At 45.1% G+C, this 19,189-nt stretch overlaps 3 protein-coding genes across 4 annotated transcripts in view; 2 read left to right on the top strand and 1 right to left on the bottom strand.

Moving 5' to 3' along the window:
• The first annotated feature begins 123 nt into the window (after positions 1-123).
• Positions 124-1,944, top strand: LOC146181613 (RNA-binding region-containing protein 3-like). Its single transcript, XM_084576620.1, has one exon. The coding sequence runs from the start codon at positions 323-325 to the stop codon at positions 1,754-1,756; it is 1,434 nt and encodes a 477-aa protein (XP_084432746.1). The 5' UTR covers positions 124-322; the 3' UTR covers positions 1,757-1,944.
• A 1,220-nt stretch (positions 1,945-3,164) lies between these two features.
• LOC146181612 (uncharacterized) lies at positions 3,165-5,597 on the top strand. Its single transcript, XM_084576621.1, has one exon. The coding sequence runs from the start codon at positions 4,069-4,071 to the stop codon at positions 5,071-5,073; it is 1,005 nt and encodes a 334-aa protein (XP_084432747.1). The 5' UTR covers positions 3,165-4,068; the 3' UTR covers positions 5,074-5,597.
• A 7,803-nt stretch (positions 5,598-13,400) lies between these two features.
• Positions 13,401-19,189, bottom strand: part of LpR1 (Lipophorin receptor 1) — a 55,555-nt gene continuing 49,766 nt past the window's right edge. For both annotated transcript variants that reach the window (XM_084576619.1, XM_084576618.1), the window contains 2 exons: positions 17,892-18,032; positions 13,401-16,969 (listed from right to left, as the gene is read on the bottom strand). In XM_084576619.1, coding sequence (XP_084432745.1) covers positions 16,925-16,969; positions 17,892-18,032 — 186 coding nt within the window. In that variant the 3' untranslated portion in view covers positions 13,401-16,924. The remainder of the gene's footprint in view (positions 16,970-17,891; positions 18,033-19,189) is intronic.

Raw genomic sequence — 19,189 nt, 5'->3', positions numbered from 1 at the left:
ATTTATTAATCATGAGTATATCGTGGTTTAGGAAAGGTGACGGCCAGCGCGAGCCAAGACGAGGAAAAAGCAAGTCAAATTGGCATCCAAAACAAGTTAATTCAACGTCACGAGTAGGTCACGAGCTTTGTAAGTGCACACTATTCTAGTACACTATAGTGCACACCGTTTCTTCGGCTTACAATACTGCTGTACCGCGATCCGTAAAGGCATGTGCATACTGTGGTTTCTTTGAAATGCTAGCTTTCTCGAAAGGGTGCGTGCTGTCACTGAACTAACAACGGGCACGACGCGGCTTCGGCGTGCCACCAACTTTTTCACCATGCGCAACAAGTGCGAAACGCTGCTCGTACGGCACCTTCCGAGCTCGCTGACTGAAGCCGAGAAGGTCGACCTGCTCAAGTACTTCGGCGCCGACACGGTGCGATGCATGCCAGCGGGCGGCAAGTTGAGGAACGCCGCGTTTGCAACGTTCCCGACACAAGATGCTGCCGACTGCGCTCTCGGGCGCTTGCACCAGGCTGAGCTTCTGGGCAGTCGTCTGGTCGTCGAGTACGCGCTCGGCAAACAGGCCGACCGCTACTTCCCGAGCAAGAGCGACCAGTTCCCGGAGTCCAGCGCTGACGGCGCGAAGGCCGCCGACCAAACGACGACGACGACTTCCAAGGATGACTACAAGTCCAAAATGGAGGCGTTTGCGGTCAAGCTTCACGCACTCTCATCGGATCTGGGCCTTGACTATGTCCTCAATCCGATGCTGACGTACGCCTACCCTCCCGCGACGCCGTCCACCGTTGCGAACATCGCCGCCGTGCTGCTTTCAGTGCCCAAATTTTACACGCAGGTTCTACACCTCATGAACAAAATGAACCTGCCGGCGCCGTTCGGACCTCCGATGCCGCGGCCCCCGGACGTGCAGAGCGTGTACACCGCGAATCCCGGAGTCGTCAGCGGCGAAGCCCCACAAACGGCTGCAGACGTCGCATCCGGTGATCACGAATCTAGCTTGGAGGAATCAGAGATGGAGAGCAGCGATGACGAGGCCGTCGCCTCTAGGAGGCATCTGGCGCAGACTGTGGTCCCCCAGAAGCGCAAGCCTAAGTCGCAGCTAAAGAGGCCCAAATTGCAAAAGCTGCTGCCTCCACAGCCACCTCAGCAACATGGACCTAAGGTGTCGGACGTCTTTGAGCCGCCTGCTGAGGACAAGGCAGCACATAAGGTCATTGCCATCAATATCCACCACGAGGTTGACAATGAGGTCAAACCAGAGCAGACAATCAAGGTCGTGGAGGAAGGCGGCTTCGGTATCCTGGCTGCTGTGCCCAAGGTAGTGGAAACTGCAGAGGCAAATGCTAGCGATGACAACTATGATTGGACTGGGACACAGTTCCTTACAAGGGAAGAAGTCAGGTCAGGGCGTATCTCCAGTGATGAGATGCGCAAAGCGTCTGTGTTCAAGAACTACGAACCAGGAGATGTGGCCTCAAGGCTCTACATCAAGAATGTGGCTAAGGCAGCCACTGTGCAAGACCTTTTCCTAATTTATGGTGGTTACATTAACGCAAACTCTGAGCAGCAGCGCAATGCATTTGACATACGACTGATGAAAGAGGGTCGCATGAAAGGACAGGCTTTTCTAACTCTTGCGGAAGAGTCTCAAGCTGATAGAGCTCGTCGAGACACCAATGGCTACCTCTTGAAAGGAAAACCACTTGTTGTTCAGTTTGCCCGGTCAGCTAAGGCCAGAAAACCATGAACAAGTTAGATGCACTCAATTGCACAATATTTCAGCTTGCTTACAAAATCTCCACTTATTGCTCCCACATACAGTTTGTCACTTGTACATAAACATCAAGCACATTGTAAGATAGTTATATCACTAAATGCAACCTTGGTAGGTTTGACTGCATTCTGTACATAAAAATTAAAACTGCATAATTCCAATATTGAAACTGCTCATAAAGATGGTTTGAATTTTGATACAAAAATGAAAGGGTAGCAGCAGCACGTTGTCACACTCAGCTGTTGGCTTGAGCCATTCATGATCTCGGGCATTCATCAGTATATGCACAGGTATGTGGTGTGGGCTTGAGCATGTGTGTGGGAGCATGTTCATGCTTCTTGGACGCCACCTGTGCAGTTCGCTGTTTTGTGGTAGTGTTTCACATCTTCAGTTTCTCCTTTCCTCCCATTCTCTTTCCCCCAAAGCCCAAAGAGCCATGAACAAAAGAAAGCAGGGGCCGAATTACGCAATGATCACACCACAAAAACTGTCACAACCTTGTCAATGAGCCTCGCTCTCATTGGTCAATATGTCCACCAATCAGAATCAACTAATAGGGGCACGACTAATTGATCGGCTTATGGAGGGCTTGTAACGGCAATATTTGTGTAAAATAGCCTCTACTGCTCCAGCTAACTTCTCTCCCCTTCTTCACATCAAACTTTCTCCTTGATTGTTTATGGTGTTTAATATAAGAGAGAGCACAAAACCAGGGTGACAAACAAAGGATAGAAAACAAACACCATAAGCGCTTGTGTGTTTTCTGTCCAATGCCTGCCGTCATGGTTTCGCGCTTTCTGTTGCATCGTGGATCAATACCTACTTGCCCGGATTTCCACCTCAACGTCCCAAAGTGACTCGTGCTATGAGTGACGCTGTACGGGAAAGCTTTAGATATTTCTACCGCCTGGAGTTCTTTAAGATGTTGTAGGCAGTAACCACATGTAGTACCCAGACCGGTTAGCTTGGCTGCTCGGTGATGCTCGCTGCTGCTGGCACGTGTCTCATGCCAGTGTTTGCGTGACTGGAATAAACTTGTCCTGTTGGTATCTCAACACAACATTCTGTGGCATCACACAGTACATGGGCGCTTAGCATTTTGCCTCCATCAAAACGTGGCCGCCATGGCCTGGTTCGAACCTGTGTCCTTCGGTGCCGTTAGTGATGGATATCATTGCAGTCGTTCATGCGAAATGTATGTAGGCTTCCTTTTGTGCAGAATGATATTTGCACTCATTGAGCCACTTCCTCATATGCCTCTATTAAATCCCTGTCACTAGTCTTCGAAACAACTGAAGCGTTGTAACCTGTGACTGCATCGCACATCTCGTTAGTAAAAACGAAAAACTTCATGGGTTGAGTGTAAAGAAAAACTTTCTTTTTTTTTTTTTTAATTCCAGGCAACATCACGCATTATGATATAGTTCTAAACAACATGTAAACAAAGGAAAGATTAATAGCGCAACAAAAAGACACTCACAAATAGGCGCAAATAGACACACAGGACTTTTTTTTTATTATTATTATTATTTATTGCTGACTTTGATATTTGAAAGTGAAATCAGAAATACAGTGCATAAAACGCGTAAGCCAGGCTTCGCCAAACACGGATTATAATTTTCTCAGCGACATCAAGACATCAAGCAAGGTAATCCTGTGTGTCTGATCCACCAGAATAGACACACAGGACAGGCGCTGTCCTGTGTGTCTATTTGTGCCTATTTGTGAGTGCCTTTTTGTTGCGCTATTAACCTTTCCTTTATGTGACTATGCACCAATTAACCCAGCAATCAGTTTTAACATGTAATTATACTGCGCTAAATGGAATAAAGTGTAGTCTGACGAAGCCCAACAAAAATCTCCAGCTGCGCGCCTAACGAAATGCTAAAGTAAAGCGGGCGGGCGTTTTCGACAAGGTTTTAAATACTAAACCGTGCTGAAATGGCTGAAATGCTCGCGCTTAGAAAGCGCGACCGGTTGTCATCGTCACAACAGACAGCCGTGCCGATCCAAGTCAAGGCGTAAGAGAGCATATCGTTCCTGTTTTACGCGCGGCGGCTACTGGTGCTGACATTTGCGCCGCAAATTTTGCAACTTCGACAGTAATCGTCCGACACATGTGACCGCTGATGACAACAGGAGAGTATTTTGTTTCTGCATCTTTCGCCCCCCCTTCGTGTCTACCCATTACTGTTGGGGCGGCACCCTTAAGGGCGGGCGCGACTTCAAGAGCCCATCCGTCTTTGTCGCGCGCGTAGTCAGTCGCGACTGAAAAACAAAGAAATATGGGAAAGTGCTGCGTGCCTGGCTGCCGAAACTCTCGCGAGCGCATCCCAGGTCTCACCTTCCACCAGATCCCGTCGAGCGAACCATCGCGCACTCAGTGGATGGACGTACTCTCCAGGAACGGCGTCAAGGTGTTCACCGAGTGGACGCTTGTGTGCGGCGAACACTTCACGCACGAGGACTACAAGATGACAGCTCGCAAGAACTTCCTGCTCCCGTCGGCAGTGCCGTCGATCTTCACCCTCAGACAGTGCAAAAACGCACCACGAAAACGCGGGCGTAAGCCCAAGCCCAAGGCCCCCTTGCAACAGCAGCAAGCGGCGCAGGTGACACCGACTCCACAGCGCGTGACAGTTCTTCGGTCTCTTGTCGCGGAGGACACTGAACTCGGCGACGACGATGCTGACGACGCCGAGGACGACGCAAGCAATGGCGTTCGACGCACCGGTCGTCAGCGAAAGCAGAAGGTGTTCACGGATATGGTTGTTTACATGCCGAAGGCAACGTCGGAGTCTGATTTGAAGCTCGACGAGAACGAAGCCGAAGGGACCGTCACCCTCACGTTTCCGCGACAGGAGGACGGCGATGACGATCACTCTGACGAAGACGCCCATGCTTCGACGGGAGTCGCGTCATCCGTTGAAAACCGACACGCTGAATCGACGACGCGCCTCCAAGAGCAATCGCCGATCGACGCGCAGCAGGGCGACGACGTCGGCACGAAGTCGCCACCCAAAAATCTGAACGTTATCGTGTTCACCAATCAACCGCGCCCGGGCGCGGGCTCTGCGAAGAGCCGCGCGGCGGACTACGGTGGCGAAGTCGCGGAAACGGCTTTTCGACCGAAGCGACGTTGCTGTCAGATCCAAACTCAGCGACTCTTGTTCTACAAAAGCGTGATCGTGAAGCTCAGGAAACGCGTATTGGCCCTGGAGGCCAGTTTAGCTGATAAAGAACGCGAACTGGCTGCCATCGAGGTTGTGAAAGACGTCGGCATGGCATAGGAGTTTTTGTGTGACAAAACTTTCGACATGATAGGAACGCTTGAGCAAAGGAACGGTAAAGTCATCGACATGACGTAGATAGTAGGGACTCCTAAGCAAAATGTTTTACGCATTAGAGGAAACGACACAGATATGTTGTGTTCACTTCCAAATGCCGAGGCAGATGGTCTTTTACCCGTTTGCTAAAGGTGCTTCCTCCCCCTGTTTCAAAATGCTTTTGCGCTTCTCAAAAATGATATCAATATTTTCGGGCTCTTGAAGGTAGTTTAGCTTTTGCATTACTGCATTGCAGTACCGCTCTAAAGGCTGGAACAGGAGGCAGTCTTTTACTGTTGCATGTTGTATTCCTGGTTTTTGCCAGCCTGCTCTTAAGGGGCCTGCGGGTACGAAAAGGTGAAGAGGACTCGTTCGTCACAGAAAATAGTATCTGCCGGCACTTGTATTTCGCAATTTTGACAGGCTTGAAAAACGTCGCTATACCCACTGCTTTATTGAAAATTAAAGTTTTCAATTATTTTCCCAGACTCTGCTGTGTAATACTGTTTGAACTTTTGTCCGACAGGCAGACAAGGCTGATAGAACCATTATTTGCTTTTGTTTTTTCCTTACAACAGAACAAGAACAGAACCTGTTCAGGCTTTCTCGAAAATGGCAGTTGAAATATAATAATGGAGTGTTTGGAACATTTAGCTACATTGAGAGAGAGGCATCTTTTGATGAAATCAGGACTTAGGTGGAAGTTCATGTGACGAGACTGTAAAGCATTACTGAAACAGGGGCTTTCATTAGTTTCGAATTGCACGAGATAATGTCAGAAGTTGATTCAGCTCCTACAGGGGAGCTTTTTTTTCTGAATGAGTGCAAAAGATATTGGATCAGTGATTGCGTAGAATGTCTCAAAATGCTCTTAGACATCAGTCATACATGCATAGAGAGGTTGCCAGCATTTTAGTAATGACAATGCATTGTCTGAATGTATAAATGTTCCAAATGCTCATCTCCTGTTTCCTTCTCGAATTAGGTACACTGGTTCTCGATCATAACTATGGCAGTAACATCACCGCCTGTTTTTTACCTTTGGGTAATTTTATGCACTTGCACCTTACCTATACATTTTTATTGCATCTTGTTTACCCCTTCTGTTTACTCTATCATGAGCTTTTTAAGACTTTAGAAAGAGGAGTAGAATGCTTTGCTTAGCTAAAGAGATTCTGGTTTGGAGTTTAATTTTGTTTTGTTTTTAGGCCCAATCATGGTAGTGCAGTTGTTAGGGCCCTCGACTACCATGCCCAATAATGCGGTCTTGAATCCTGGCCACGGCTGTAACTTTTTTATGGAGGCAAAAAGCAAGGCGCCCATGTGCTGTGCGATGTCATGAACGTTCAAGAACCCCAAATGGTCGAAGTTTCCGGTGCCCTCCTTTACAGCGTCTCTCATAGCCTTAGTTACATTCGGACGTTAAATGTAATGAACTCGATTAATTCTGTTTTGTTTATTTGCTTCATTATGAGCACAAGCAAAATAGACACATCAAATAGTATGCCACAATCCAAAACTTTATAGTGAAATGCATAGAGCCACTTGCACTGTGAGCCAGCGAGAACAGGTGGCACCAGGGACACATGCGGAAAGAGCAGCTAATGATGCTTATTGCACATGCACCTTTGCAGCTGATTCTTCCCACCTTTTGGCGGCAGTGCTTCAGAAAGTGCGGTTTGCTGAAAGTGCGCTTGCAGTTTCCCTTTAAGTGTGAAGTAGCCTGTGCAGTATGCAAGATTTCAGTATTTGGTTCTTCGTTACAAAGAGTGTGAAAAAAATAAAAAAGGATCTACCTAAAGAAACCCCTTGGAACAAGGCATACAAAGTAACCTGCAGATAAACCTGCATTCAAGTTTCCGGTACCGCTTTAAATCCTCATGTGAGTCTATCTGTATACGCAAGATAGATTTTACTGTCAGGTCTAAAGAGAATGTCGCTTATACCACAATTGTATGAAATCATTATACACTTAATTTTCTGGTGGAAGCAAAATGCTATTGTGCATACAAAGCACTGAAAAATTAAGTAAATTTTAATGTTTTCTTATGAAGAGGGGTTTCTTTCCATTTCTTTACGCTTGTAATATCCTTTTGAGAGGTTGGCTTTTTGAAGCCTACTAGTTTTCTAATGGAAGCCTTTAGGTTTAGGTTGGCTGGGTTTAATATCCCAAAGCCACTGAGGCCATGGGGCAGGCTGTAGTGGAGGGCTACAAATAGTTTCGATCACTTGGAGAAGGTATTTGGAACTGTATATGTTGCTTTCCATAATATGTCTACTATGCTTGTTTTCACATGGTTTCTGGCTGTGTCTATTGCAGGGACATTTTACAATGCTGTAAACTATTTAGAGCATCAGCTCTACTGCATTCGTGAGGAATAATGTGTTATTCCTACACCCAGTACCAGATGGGTTCCACAGACGGCACCACATACTCGTGCCACATGTATCCCATGCTGTGCGGTGAACATCATCATCGTCATGCCACACCTCATGCAGAACTGCTACACACTCATGCTGTGCATCGTCATTGTTGTGAAGTTCCCTCTGTGCCGCTCCTTATAACCCAAGTAAGTACGCCATACACATACACCATCTCGCTAAAGACAGGCCGCAGCTATGCCACACAGACTTTACCCAACACCAAGTGATAACAAGGACACAATGACAAGGACACTTTAGCTACTTTAAATGCCATGAAAATGCTGCCAAATGCAGAGGCCGAGGATGTGGGTTCAATCCCTGCTATGGTGACTGATTTTCTATGGAGGCAGAATGATGCTCACTTTCTTACCTACATCTGTGATGTAAATAGTTTAGTTTGCATTACCATTATCCATGACATTAACGTGCCTTTTTTGTTTTCTGCCACAAGTCTAGTGTGTAAGCAATGAGAACAAGATCTTTCGTTTTTGCTTATATACAGTTAAAACATGATTTAACGAAGTTCAGGGGAGCACGGATTATTTTGTTAAACTGGGAACTTTGTTAAATTTAGTGAGGTATTTCTCAGTCACCTAATTCGGTACATTCAATGGTGTTGCAACCAAGGAGGTTATATAATAGTATTATATAACCTCCTTGGTTGCAACATCCAGAAAGCTACCGTGGCATCACGTTGGTAGAGCGTAATTGCAGCGAAAATAAAATTGGGGCCCGCGAAAACAACCGACACCACTGGAGAGTGTGTAAAGAATCAAACAAAATTGTTGACTCATGAAGAAGAGCCTCAGAGGACTACAAATTGATCTCCCAGCAAAGAAGTCGGTGACCTTTGCTTGTGTATGCTTTGTAAGTAATGACTGCACAGAGTGCTCTTAAGTTTGAAGTGCACACATCTTTCCACTTCTGGTGTGTTCAGCAGATAAAGGGCATCCACCACTTCACCCTTTATCTGGTAATGAACTCAATTTGATATTATAAATCTCGTTTTGCATGCTCCGTGATGTTACCGTTCGCTCGCAATCAATAAACATTTTGGGCATTCTCTACAGAATAGACCAAAAGTTAACACTTTTTTGCCTTCATTTTTTCGTAATATGGTTCGTTCAGTTGGGACAGATAGAAAAATTGTTGAATTAGTCAAAACATTGGACCCTATGGGCGTCTGAGAGGCAGTAGGGATAATAATATTATTAATAATAATATCTTTGTTGGATCAAGCTTTGACTGTACTTCAAAAATAATGTTCGAATTATCTTATTGCTCGTAGACAGTAGGTCTGAAAACTGTCTCGCAGGTGTGCCGTGCACGACGTAGGACATCGAACTATCAATTAGTTGCTGTAACATATCTGTTGTGTCATTCCTATCTTCATCTGGTGTCCGCTTGAATGAGCTGTGAAGTTACTGCCAAACGTTTACAAAAAATGTGCTGCTATCTTGATTCCTTCTGCAAATACTACCACATTACTTATAAACCTGTTATCAGTAGCCCCCAAAACCTGCAAGTTGTTGATTTGCTTCCTAACATCAGTACTTTTTTTTTTGGTCAGTTTTGCACTATGGAGTCTGCAGTGCAACGTAAGTGAAAATATTAATGCATTTACTTTGTTAAGTTTAGATGTACTGTTTGCATAATAGGAGTGGCTGCTTCTTAGTAGTCCCGCCGGGGTGGCGCAGTGGTTACTGTGCTCGACTACTGTTCCCAAGGATGCGGGATCGAATCCCGACCTCAGCAGCTGCTTTTCGATGGAGGCGAAAAGTAAGGCGCCCATGTGCTGTGCGATGTCAGTGCACATTAAAGAACCCCAGGTGGTCGAAATTTCCGGAGTCCTCCACTACGGCGTCTCTCATAGCCTGAGTCGCTTTGGGACGTTAGACCCCGCAAACCAACCAACCAACCGCTTCTTAGTAGTGACTATACTGCTAAATTTGATCTGAATTTATTAATGCATTACACTTTATGGAAGTCCTTTTAGGTGGTATGATATGTAGTAAGGGAGCTATTACTCGTTAGTATCCTCCCAAGCACAGTTATGTTTACAAAGAAAAGCTCTAAGGCTTGCAGTTCAGAAAAAATTTGACCTTGTCCCTGGGTCCCTTACTGGTAACCTCTGCCAGAAGATAAACTAGTAGTATATGCCGCACGTGCTTCAGCCACATTGGCATCGTTACGCCACATCATGACTGCACCTGATGTTGAAACAGCTAAATGGGGAGCAGATTTACCTCCAGATATCAGTTTCCTCTCTTTGATTGATTTGGTGCCCTCCAGTTTATTTGAATTGCAATGTAATTTATGTTGAAGCACTTGTTCCCGATAGTAAATATGAACAAGAAGTATTGCAATGGTAACACAGGAAAAGCAGCAAAACAGCATATGCATGCCTGACTATGTCTCGTGGAAGATTCTAAGTCTGTTTTGTTTGTTGTTTGCTCACTACAATGGAAGCATCGTTATTTGGCTAGTTGGTAATGGCTTGCTGGAATCATTTTCTTAGCAGTTTAATAACACCAATGCATACAAAGACAACACACGAGGGTCACCTACTAGGGACAGCCAAGGCCCTGCTTAGCTGGTTAAGTGTGCTGGTTGGAGTTGGTGTATGAAGCTGGCTGGTCGACATTGTTTGTACCAAATGCTGCGTGCTCCTACTGCTGAGGTTTAGCGGTTGTGGTATCCAGCTGATGAACCTGAGGCATGCAATCAATTCCGAGCTGGGGCTGCTTCAGTTCGATGGAGGCAATATGCAAGGAGCCTGTATGATTTCAGTGTATGTTAAAGAACACCAGGTGGTCGTCTGACTTAGTCTAGAGCCTTCACTACCAGCCCGTTCCTCTTCCTTCGTCCCTTCTCTCATACCATGGCCAAAGCATTCAGAAATTGCACAGCAGTTGCTACACCTACCATTTCCTCATGACCATTTTCTCATGACCAATTTATCATATGTTGTCTTTGCTTCGTCCAAACCTCATTGCCTTTCATAAGTTGGGTTTGGGGTGCTCTTTGGCGCGTAGCATTAAAGGGCGCCATTCTCCACGAAATCCGGCATAAGCGTTGTGATAAAAGAATCATGAGCATTGCAGTATGCCTCTGGCAAGTGATATAATTGGCAGTTGACATGGGTGTGCACCGACTGGTCGACGGGTTGTGTGATGTCACAAGGTCACATGACATGGCGAAACTGGCAGGAGCTGTCAATCAGGGTAGCAGCTCCTTTAGGATAGGAGGGTGGGACGAGAGTCGGACCCTCTGGGACTTTTGGATCACACGTCGGACATGCTACTCCTAAGCCAGGTAGCCTTGTTCGTACAATTTAGTTGGAGTGGCTTTATACAATGCATATTTGAAAAGCAAGGGCCATTTGCTTGTATTGGAACATTGCTGGGTCAGACCTAATTTTTATGTATGCAGCACCATATATCGATTGTATTTGAAGTCACTGAAGTTATTATTTTCATTCAGTGGTCGTTTGCCTGTCAGTGAATACAGGCAATTTCCACAAAAATCATTTCTACCTCCAACCTGTGAAGTGCATGCTGTGATTCTGTTTTTGTGAGCAAAAGGATCACCAATTTCCACAAAAATCATTTCTACCTCCAACCTGTGAAGTGCATGCTGTGATTCTGTTTTTGTGAGCAAAAGGATCACCAGTTATCAGGTTCAGCAGGAGTTCCTAGTTTATGAATCGATAATGATAAGTGAAGGAGGTTAGACAATGGTGTGAAGATTTCAAAACTGGCTACGCAAATGTGCACGATGAAGAGCAAAGTGACAGACAGAGTATTCAGATTGATAATTGGACCAAGAACTCCAACTTGATCAAAAATTTGCAGTCACTGCTCTGGCTGACAAATCTATTCTTGTTGAACAGCACTATTTACGTGGTAATGAAAGAAAAGCTTGGATATTGCATAATGTGGTGTTCAAAGTGGTAACCAAAAATGCTTCCTGATATTAGAAAGAGGCCCCGTTGCGTTGGTGCAGCAGTAAGATGCCCGACTACTGTGCCGACAGCTGCTGTGCTGTGCGATGTCAGCGCACATTAAAGATCCCGAGGTGATCAAAATTACTCCAGCTCTACATTACGGCTCCTCTTTATCTCTTTCCACTTTCACTCCTACCTTCCTCCCTTCCCTTACGGCGCAGTTCAGGTGTCCACAGAATCAAGTGTGACAGATACAGCGCCTTTCTCTTCCTGTGAACCAATTATTATTATTAGAAAGAGCAGAGAATATCAAGCAGGCGAGTGTTTTGAACACTTGTCAACAAGATGGAGATTACTTGTTTTTCCAAATTATCACAGGTGATGATGTGCGTATATACCCTACTGCAAACAGAAACAAAATAGCCAATGCAATGGCTCCTCCTTCAAAACTGCAAAAATTTAAGCCATATCCTAATTAGATATTTACAATGATGGCCACTGTTTTCTGGGATGAAAAGGGCATTCTCTTGGTTGATCTCATGCATCATGGGGCTCAATGTAAACACAATACAGCTGACATGTACTGCGAAACACTCGCCAGACTGAGACGTGCTGTCAAAAATCGACTGAGCAGTAAATGCATCTTGAATAGTTCTCCTCCATGAGAGCACTTCTAACACCATTGCTGGAACCACAGTTTAAAATTATTCTTACACCATGGCTAGAACCAAGAACATTCAAGATTTGGAACCATTTTGATCGTCCTTCCTACAGTTCTGACTTGGCACCTAATGGCTATTTTCTCTTTTCGCACTTGAAATGGTCGCTTCGTGGATAACAGTATTAAGATTAAGAGGAACTAAAGACTGCCGTTGTCAACTGACTCAATTCCCAGCCGGCAAACTTCTGTGCAAAGCGATTAAAGAAGCTGGTGCAACTTTATGAAAGTTACATAGAAGTCAAAAGCAATCATGTAGAAAAGTGGAATAAGTTGTACAAATTTATATGATTAAATGTAGCTCTTTCTTTTTAATAACGAGAGAGAGAATAAACTTTATTTCCAGTTTTGTTGTTAATTACTTTTTAACAACAAACCGGCCCTTACTTTCAGTGTATGCCTCGTATCTATGTCAGGTGGCCTTCCCAATTATGTGGCAGCTTACGACTGTATAATAATGAGTATATGTGGGATGATAGGGGCATGAATTGAGATGAGAGTGATTAAGCAAGAAGCGAAATGGATTTATGCAAACGATGACCCACAAGAGAAGCCAATCATAATTAAATGCAGGGCTTAAGCGGCCCTTCAGAATTTTCGTGCAAAGTTGCTGCCAAACAGTGGTGTGCATTTCACAGTGATGGCCTAGACAGGGGCCATAGGTGGTGCCTAGGCACAGCAATAGCCAGTATTTATTAAGCCTATTATAGGAACTACTGCTTCAGGCTCAGTGGTTCAAGCAGTGAGCTGAAAGCCCCGAAGACACAGGATTGATTTCAAGAACCTCAGGTGGTCGACACTATCTACAGGATTTGCATGGCATCCTTTAAAGCTGATACCGCCTCAGAGCATCATATACCTTACTTGTTCAGAGAGGATACAGAGGCAGCCAAAACATCAATATTATTTAGTGAAACCACATTTTATTTTCGTCATAGCATACACTTGGATAGACTATTTACAAAAGAAAGGAAACCGAATTGCACGTGCAATGACGGCGACTAATTCGAGAACAGAAATGACCAGGTCATTCGGTGCTATGTATACAGATGTGGGGAAATCAGGATATAGAGGGGGAGAAAGAAACAAAGTATGTATAACAGACCACGCACAGAGCATAGTAGCAACAACAACTGCTGCATTTATGTTTATACATACATTATATATATATATCACAAAACACTAGCCTTCGAGGTTGATCAGAAAAAAAAAAAGGTCTGGAAAAGGTACAGGCTGGACGCTTACAAGATCGGACAACGACAGCATGGCGCTTTCAACAGGAACTTCTGCAGTCGAGTCCAGAAAACTCTTAAGTAAATAAAAAAGATGAGAGAAATAAAGAGGGAAATCCAACCACATCAAGCAATGAAACTGCGACATCGTTTTCACCGACGCATGCACGATGCATTAGGAAAGCAAAGTGTGGTGCTCGCTGCACATCACACAAGCAGCACATCATGCATGCATTCATAAATAATTTCAATAATATTAATTGTAAGTTAACAATCCTAATATAACAGACAGGGGGAAAAGGTTGGGAAAAAGAGTCTAAACAAGCTAAGTAACATATGCCCAAAGGTGTGATGAGGGCAGAAAAAGGATGAAACCTAGGCACCAGGTGCAAGATTGGCACATAGCGTTAAACACTTGCCAATCGTAACCAATCAATAAAACAACATGAAAAGTGTACACAAAAGTGAAATTCCCAGAAAACTCTGAAAACATAGCTAGCACAGCCAGTTCTCTGGGGAAGAGGCTGGAACTTTAATAGAAGTTGTCACAGACAAAAAGTGTTTTGACTTTGCTCCTTTAACAAAAAGGCTAGCCACTTACTATCAACAGTTCGTACATTACTTCACAAATGAAATGCTGCGTCAATAACCGCCCCTTTTGAGAGACTGTCCACCAGTGATAAGAATTACTGCTGATGGCAAGGCTAGTCTGTTAATTACCTTTGAGGATATAACATCACACAGGGGATAGCAAGGTAGGTGTATGAACAAGGTCAAAAAAGCAAGCTAACCACTTGGGAAGCCAGGCATAACTAGTGCATGCACATTTAACAAAGGCCACACATGTCACTGTCTAACAATGCGAAGTTAAGACCAACAAATGCAATGTCAATGTTTTGGTTTCATGCAGCTATGACCGTCATCATATTCTATGCCCGAGGCAAAAAAATTACAAAAACATTACATGCATGTCAGTGCCGCAACAAATGAACGAGCGAATCACTGTATTTAGCTGTCAGTGTTATCTGCACATATCCAGCAAGCACTTAGGAGAAAATAACTTTAGATATTCAGGTGGTGTCTAACACATAGTCTTGGAAGTCTTCTTCAATCAAGCATGCCTTTTTAATACAGTAGTTGGATGCTGTATCTTAAAAAAATCCCACATATATACATAACAAATACCCAAGAACCCAGACGCCCCGTGTATAGCCAAAGAAGGAAAGAGAAACAATAAAAAAGATTCCAAATTCAGAATTTCCAGGCATGTCCCGCAGGAAACCAGTCTCGTGCCCACACTATTTTCGGCAAGCATACGGGGTTCTGCCCTTCACAAACTTAAGAAATGCATTTGCTGGAACATATCTGGAGAGTGTGCTAGAACAACACCACGGAGAAATATCTTTTAAATACATGGCTAGTGTAAATGCTGCCACAAAAACAACAAAAAACAAGATCTGAACACGATCGGTGCGACCATGGATCATTACAGGAAAAAGGGTCAGCTCATAAATAAAATGCTCAATAAAAATGCAGCCTACGCACTCAAAAGAGGACAGAAACAATAATTTAAGTCATATCTTTTTTTTTTTGTAATTATTCACGCCAAAAAAGCGGTTTTGTCGATCTCAGGATGCTAATATACAAGGAAAGGGAGACTCGAAAAATATGCGCTCACGCTTGCAGTAGCAAAAACTGCCCAGATATGCTTTGCCGCTTGGCAGTCCTGTTGCAAATTGGTGAGCTCTGCTTTTTCCTACATTTTTTTTTTTTTTATCTGGTAGCTCTTAATCACACCGGCTATGAAAGTACGCATTTTCTGAGAAGCTTGTTCGATTCGTTGCCTCCGACACCCAACCACAAAAATAATTGCCAAGGAGATTCTAGCAATTCGTCGTCATCTTCAAGACCAAGCTCGTAGCCGACAAAGTGAAACAAATATGGTTCTCAGTCAATGTAAAAAAAGTGCTGTAATGAAATAAATAACCCCTTCAACTCCAAAAGAACTAAAACGAAAAAAAGAACAGATACGACCCGGACACTCAAAGAACAATCTACCAGGACTTTCTCTCTCTCTCTCTCTGCCACAACCTCTCCGTGCAAGAAAATAGATGGTGACAACAAATAAATAACAGCCGCTCGCTCGTTCGATGATCAACCACTCGACCGACCGATCGCTCATGTGTGAATGGGATGCCGACCGCTTGGTCTTGAATGGACCTGGTTTGTTTTGTTTCTCAATATTTTTTTTTGCTCAATCTCCCTGGCTATGTTGCGCATGCACACACACATACACACACACACTGCTACACAATGTACAATGCCTCGCGAGATAGGAGATGCCCTCGCGCAAATGTACACACAAATTGCGGAGCAAAAACCTGCCCACACCACAGGGGCAGCCGGTGTACAGGGAAAGACATCAAAACAAGTCCCGGTTTAGCTTGGGCACGAACAGGAAACAGCAATCCTGCCGCCATTGGGGGGGGCCTCCTTCCCCGCTTGGAAATTCCTTCGGCACAGTCAAGTGTCAAGCTCAGTGGCCACTGCCTCTCGCTCTCTGTACAACCGTCATTGCAATCCGTTCTTGCCACACAGTCCAACTTCATCTGCCATATGGTCACTGCAGTCGGTCAGTCATCTGCTTGGTACCCTCAATTCATTTCCTCAGTGCCTATAACTCATCTGCTCAGTGCCAACAGGCTGCCTCCTATTGGCTTGCTGCTCATATGAACCTGGTTTCTTCTGCGGACAGACGCCCGCTGCTAGGACGGACTGCCGCCTGAGATTTCTGCTGCCTGAGATTTTGGTGGCCCCTCTGACGAAGACATGTTGTAACTATCACGTCGGCAGCCTTTGACGAAGAAATGTCAACTGCTTGCTTGCAGAACGCACTGTTCGACTACAGCACAGATGGACACCGGCCATTCTCATGCAGGCTTGGCTGCTCAAGCCAGTGAAGTTGACCACTGCATAGACTCCTTACAAGACCATCATCTGTGCTTAACAAGGCATGCAGAATCGTTTGCCACGGTTCGTTCTGTGTCCCATCCCTTTTCCGGCCATCAACTTGCATCTGAGCACCTGGCACGACCCGACAGTGGCACCAGCGATGATGGCGAGCTCCAGAGATCGACGAGGTGGTGGAGGCCGGGGTCCAACCGGTCACACAAGATTTGGTCTGCAACGGCCGCTCCGAACCATCACCGTGAAGACAGCAGACTGACTGGCTGACTGCACAACACTCAACTGGCGAACGGCGCCGTCGCCGGAACCAGCACTTGGCAAAAGCCACGCAATCCAGCCATTGTCCGTCCGCACGGCCTGGCCTCGAGGCACCGTCGTCATCATTGTTGCCACCGCCTCGGGGGGCGCCTCAGCTGCCGACGATGCCATCCTCTTCCGGGCACACACACCACTTGTGGCCGAAGAAAACCAAAGTCTCTAATTGCAAAACAATGTTCGAGGCCTTTCACACTTCTAACAAACGGGCCACTATACAAACTCGTTGGTGCCTGGTGATGTCAGCGGTTCCATGCTCTGCAGGAAAAAAGAACAGAATGTGGCATATGAGCTGGTTGCAACCTTCAGAGAGTTAAAAAATAACCATGCACGGTCAACAAAAAGGCATTTTTGTTTTTCAAGCATGCAAAGCTAGGCGCCAAGAGCAGTTAAAGCAGCACACTGAAGCGTAACACAGAATCAAATCCAGGCAAAGCCATCCCAAGGAACGCTCCAGCTAACAATAATGCAACCCCGTAAGCACCGCAGGTAGTTTGGCAAACCCATTTTGTCCTGTGGGAACTGCCCTGCTACAGCCTTCAAAAGGTATTACGCAAAATCTGACACCAAAGAGAAAAAAAAGGCTATATGTGTACAGCTGATCAGAGAGGGGGTAAACAGAAGCGGGGAGCCCACAACCATGACAGGCTCGCCACGGTTGGGCTGAGAAAAAGAAAGCTGCACTCACCAAGAGCACATACTAGAAGCAGCGCAAAAGATGGAACACAAGCAAGGAATCAGGTGGCACGAGCACCGATGCAAACTACTGTCTCATTTCTGTCCTCTCTTTTATGCTGTTTCCAGAACAAAGCCTTACAAATTTGCCCCCTTTGACCACTTGCAAAAAACTGGACCCATATTCAGAGTTTGCGCCGTTGTCTAAAGTGTCTCTATCTCCTCGACCTCGAGTCATCTGATTGGCGGAAACGTCTGAACCAGATGTCGCCACCACTTCCGGTTCCGTGGTGGTAATATTTGGTCTCTGCATTTCCACCAATCAGAGTGCTCGAGGTCGAGGAGATGGCAACACGTTTGATATTGACGCAAACTCTGAATATGGACCCAGCTCTACAGCAGGGCAAATGCTTGCCGTCTGTGCCCAAGTAAGCACTACGAATTTGAATGGCTATTACTAGTGTGCACTTTGGAAGCGTGCGACCAACACCGCTAGTACACTCACCGGGGGGTAGGCCCTGGCAGGCTGGTACTGGTTCTTTTCTAAGCTAAACTGGTCTTCTGTCGTCTTCCTGTACACCGGGTTGTCAAAGTTCATGCTCGTGATGTTCCTCCTCAGGTACTGTCGGTACACAAGGTACGCCACCTGCACACAAACAAGATTCACCATCGTGGTCACGAACTCCACCGTCCTCGTCACTTGTCTAATTCAAAATAATTGTTGATCCCTTCAGCAAATTATTACCAGTCACAAAGATAAACTACCACCTGCATTATTATGAAAACCAAATTAAGGCACTAAATTACACACTTCTGTACAACTCTGCAATGATTTTACTTCCAAGCTTAACATAACTATGCCAAAACGTCACTGACAGCAGCAACAGTGACACATGAGGAGAGCTACAATGAAAATGGCCTCTGTTCTTGTAAAGCACTTGAGTGAATGCGAGTACGATCACCAAAGCATTATAAAATCAAATTTTAAGAACAGTTGGAACAATAGATGCTTAAGTCAATGCTGGGAACACAAGCTGCTTTCACGGTGTGTATAGTCAAGGTTGTGCCTCAACAAGTTAATGCTACAAATGATGGCCTTGATCACAACTTTGGCCAATGGCGCCAAGAAAGTGTTAGTTTGTGCTTTTTATCCGCACGCTGCCCTCACTGGCTGCAGGGGGTGAGAGCTTCATTTAGCCTTGGAACAACTAAGAGAATTAGAAACGAGCTATCCAACTCAATAAAAATTGGTCACAACCGCATTTTTTATGCTACAGCTGGTCAGTTTACCAATAGGCAAGATCACCTTTCAGCAACCCACTCCACTGTGAAACAACAACAAAAACATTTTTTTTTGTCTGCAACTCGGCTCAGTCAAAGCCATGCACCCAACATGGATGTACAGCTCCACTTCACAAGAGAGGTCAACTTGAGTATTACACACACTAAAAAAATTGAAAACCTTTAAGGGAAGGACAGATGGCAAATACCACAATGCGGCCTTACCTACTCTTCGGGCTAAAGCTCCCGCATGTATAGAAAGCTCCAATGCTACAAATGTTTTTGCATCAGCAAGCACATAACAAATTCTGTTGATGCTTCTACTGGGAAGTTCTACTGGGAAGTTCTACTGGGAAGTTCTACTGGGAAGTTCTACTGGGAAGTTCTACTGGGAAGTTCTACTGGGAAGTTCTACTGGGAAGTTCTACCGGGATGTTCTACTGGGAAGTTCTACTGGGAAGTTCTACTGAGCCTTACCCATTTACAAGACAAAGACCAAACGAAAAAAGGGTATGGCTTTTT

This window comes from Amblyomma maculatum, chromosome 8, assembly GCF_055883805.1.
Source record: "Amblyomma maculatum isolate TAMU_Amacu chromosome 8, ASM5588380v1, whole genome shotgun sequence".
In the NCBI taxonomy this organism is placed as follows: Eukaryota; Metazoa; Arthropoda; class Arachnida; order Ixodida; family Ixodidae; genus Amblyomma; species Amblyomma maculatum.
The sequence above is the reverse complement of the archived record's forward strand: the minus strand, read 5'-3'. Positions and strand labels throughout refer to the sequence as shown.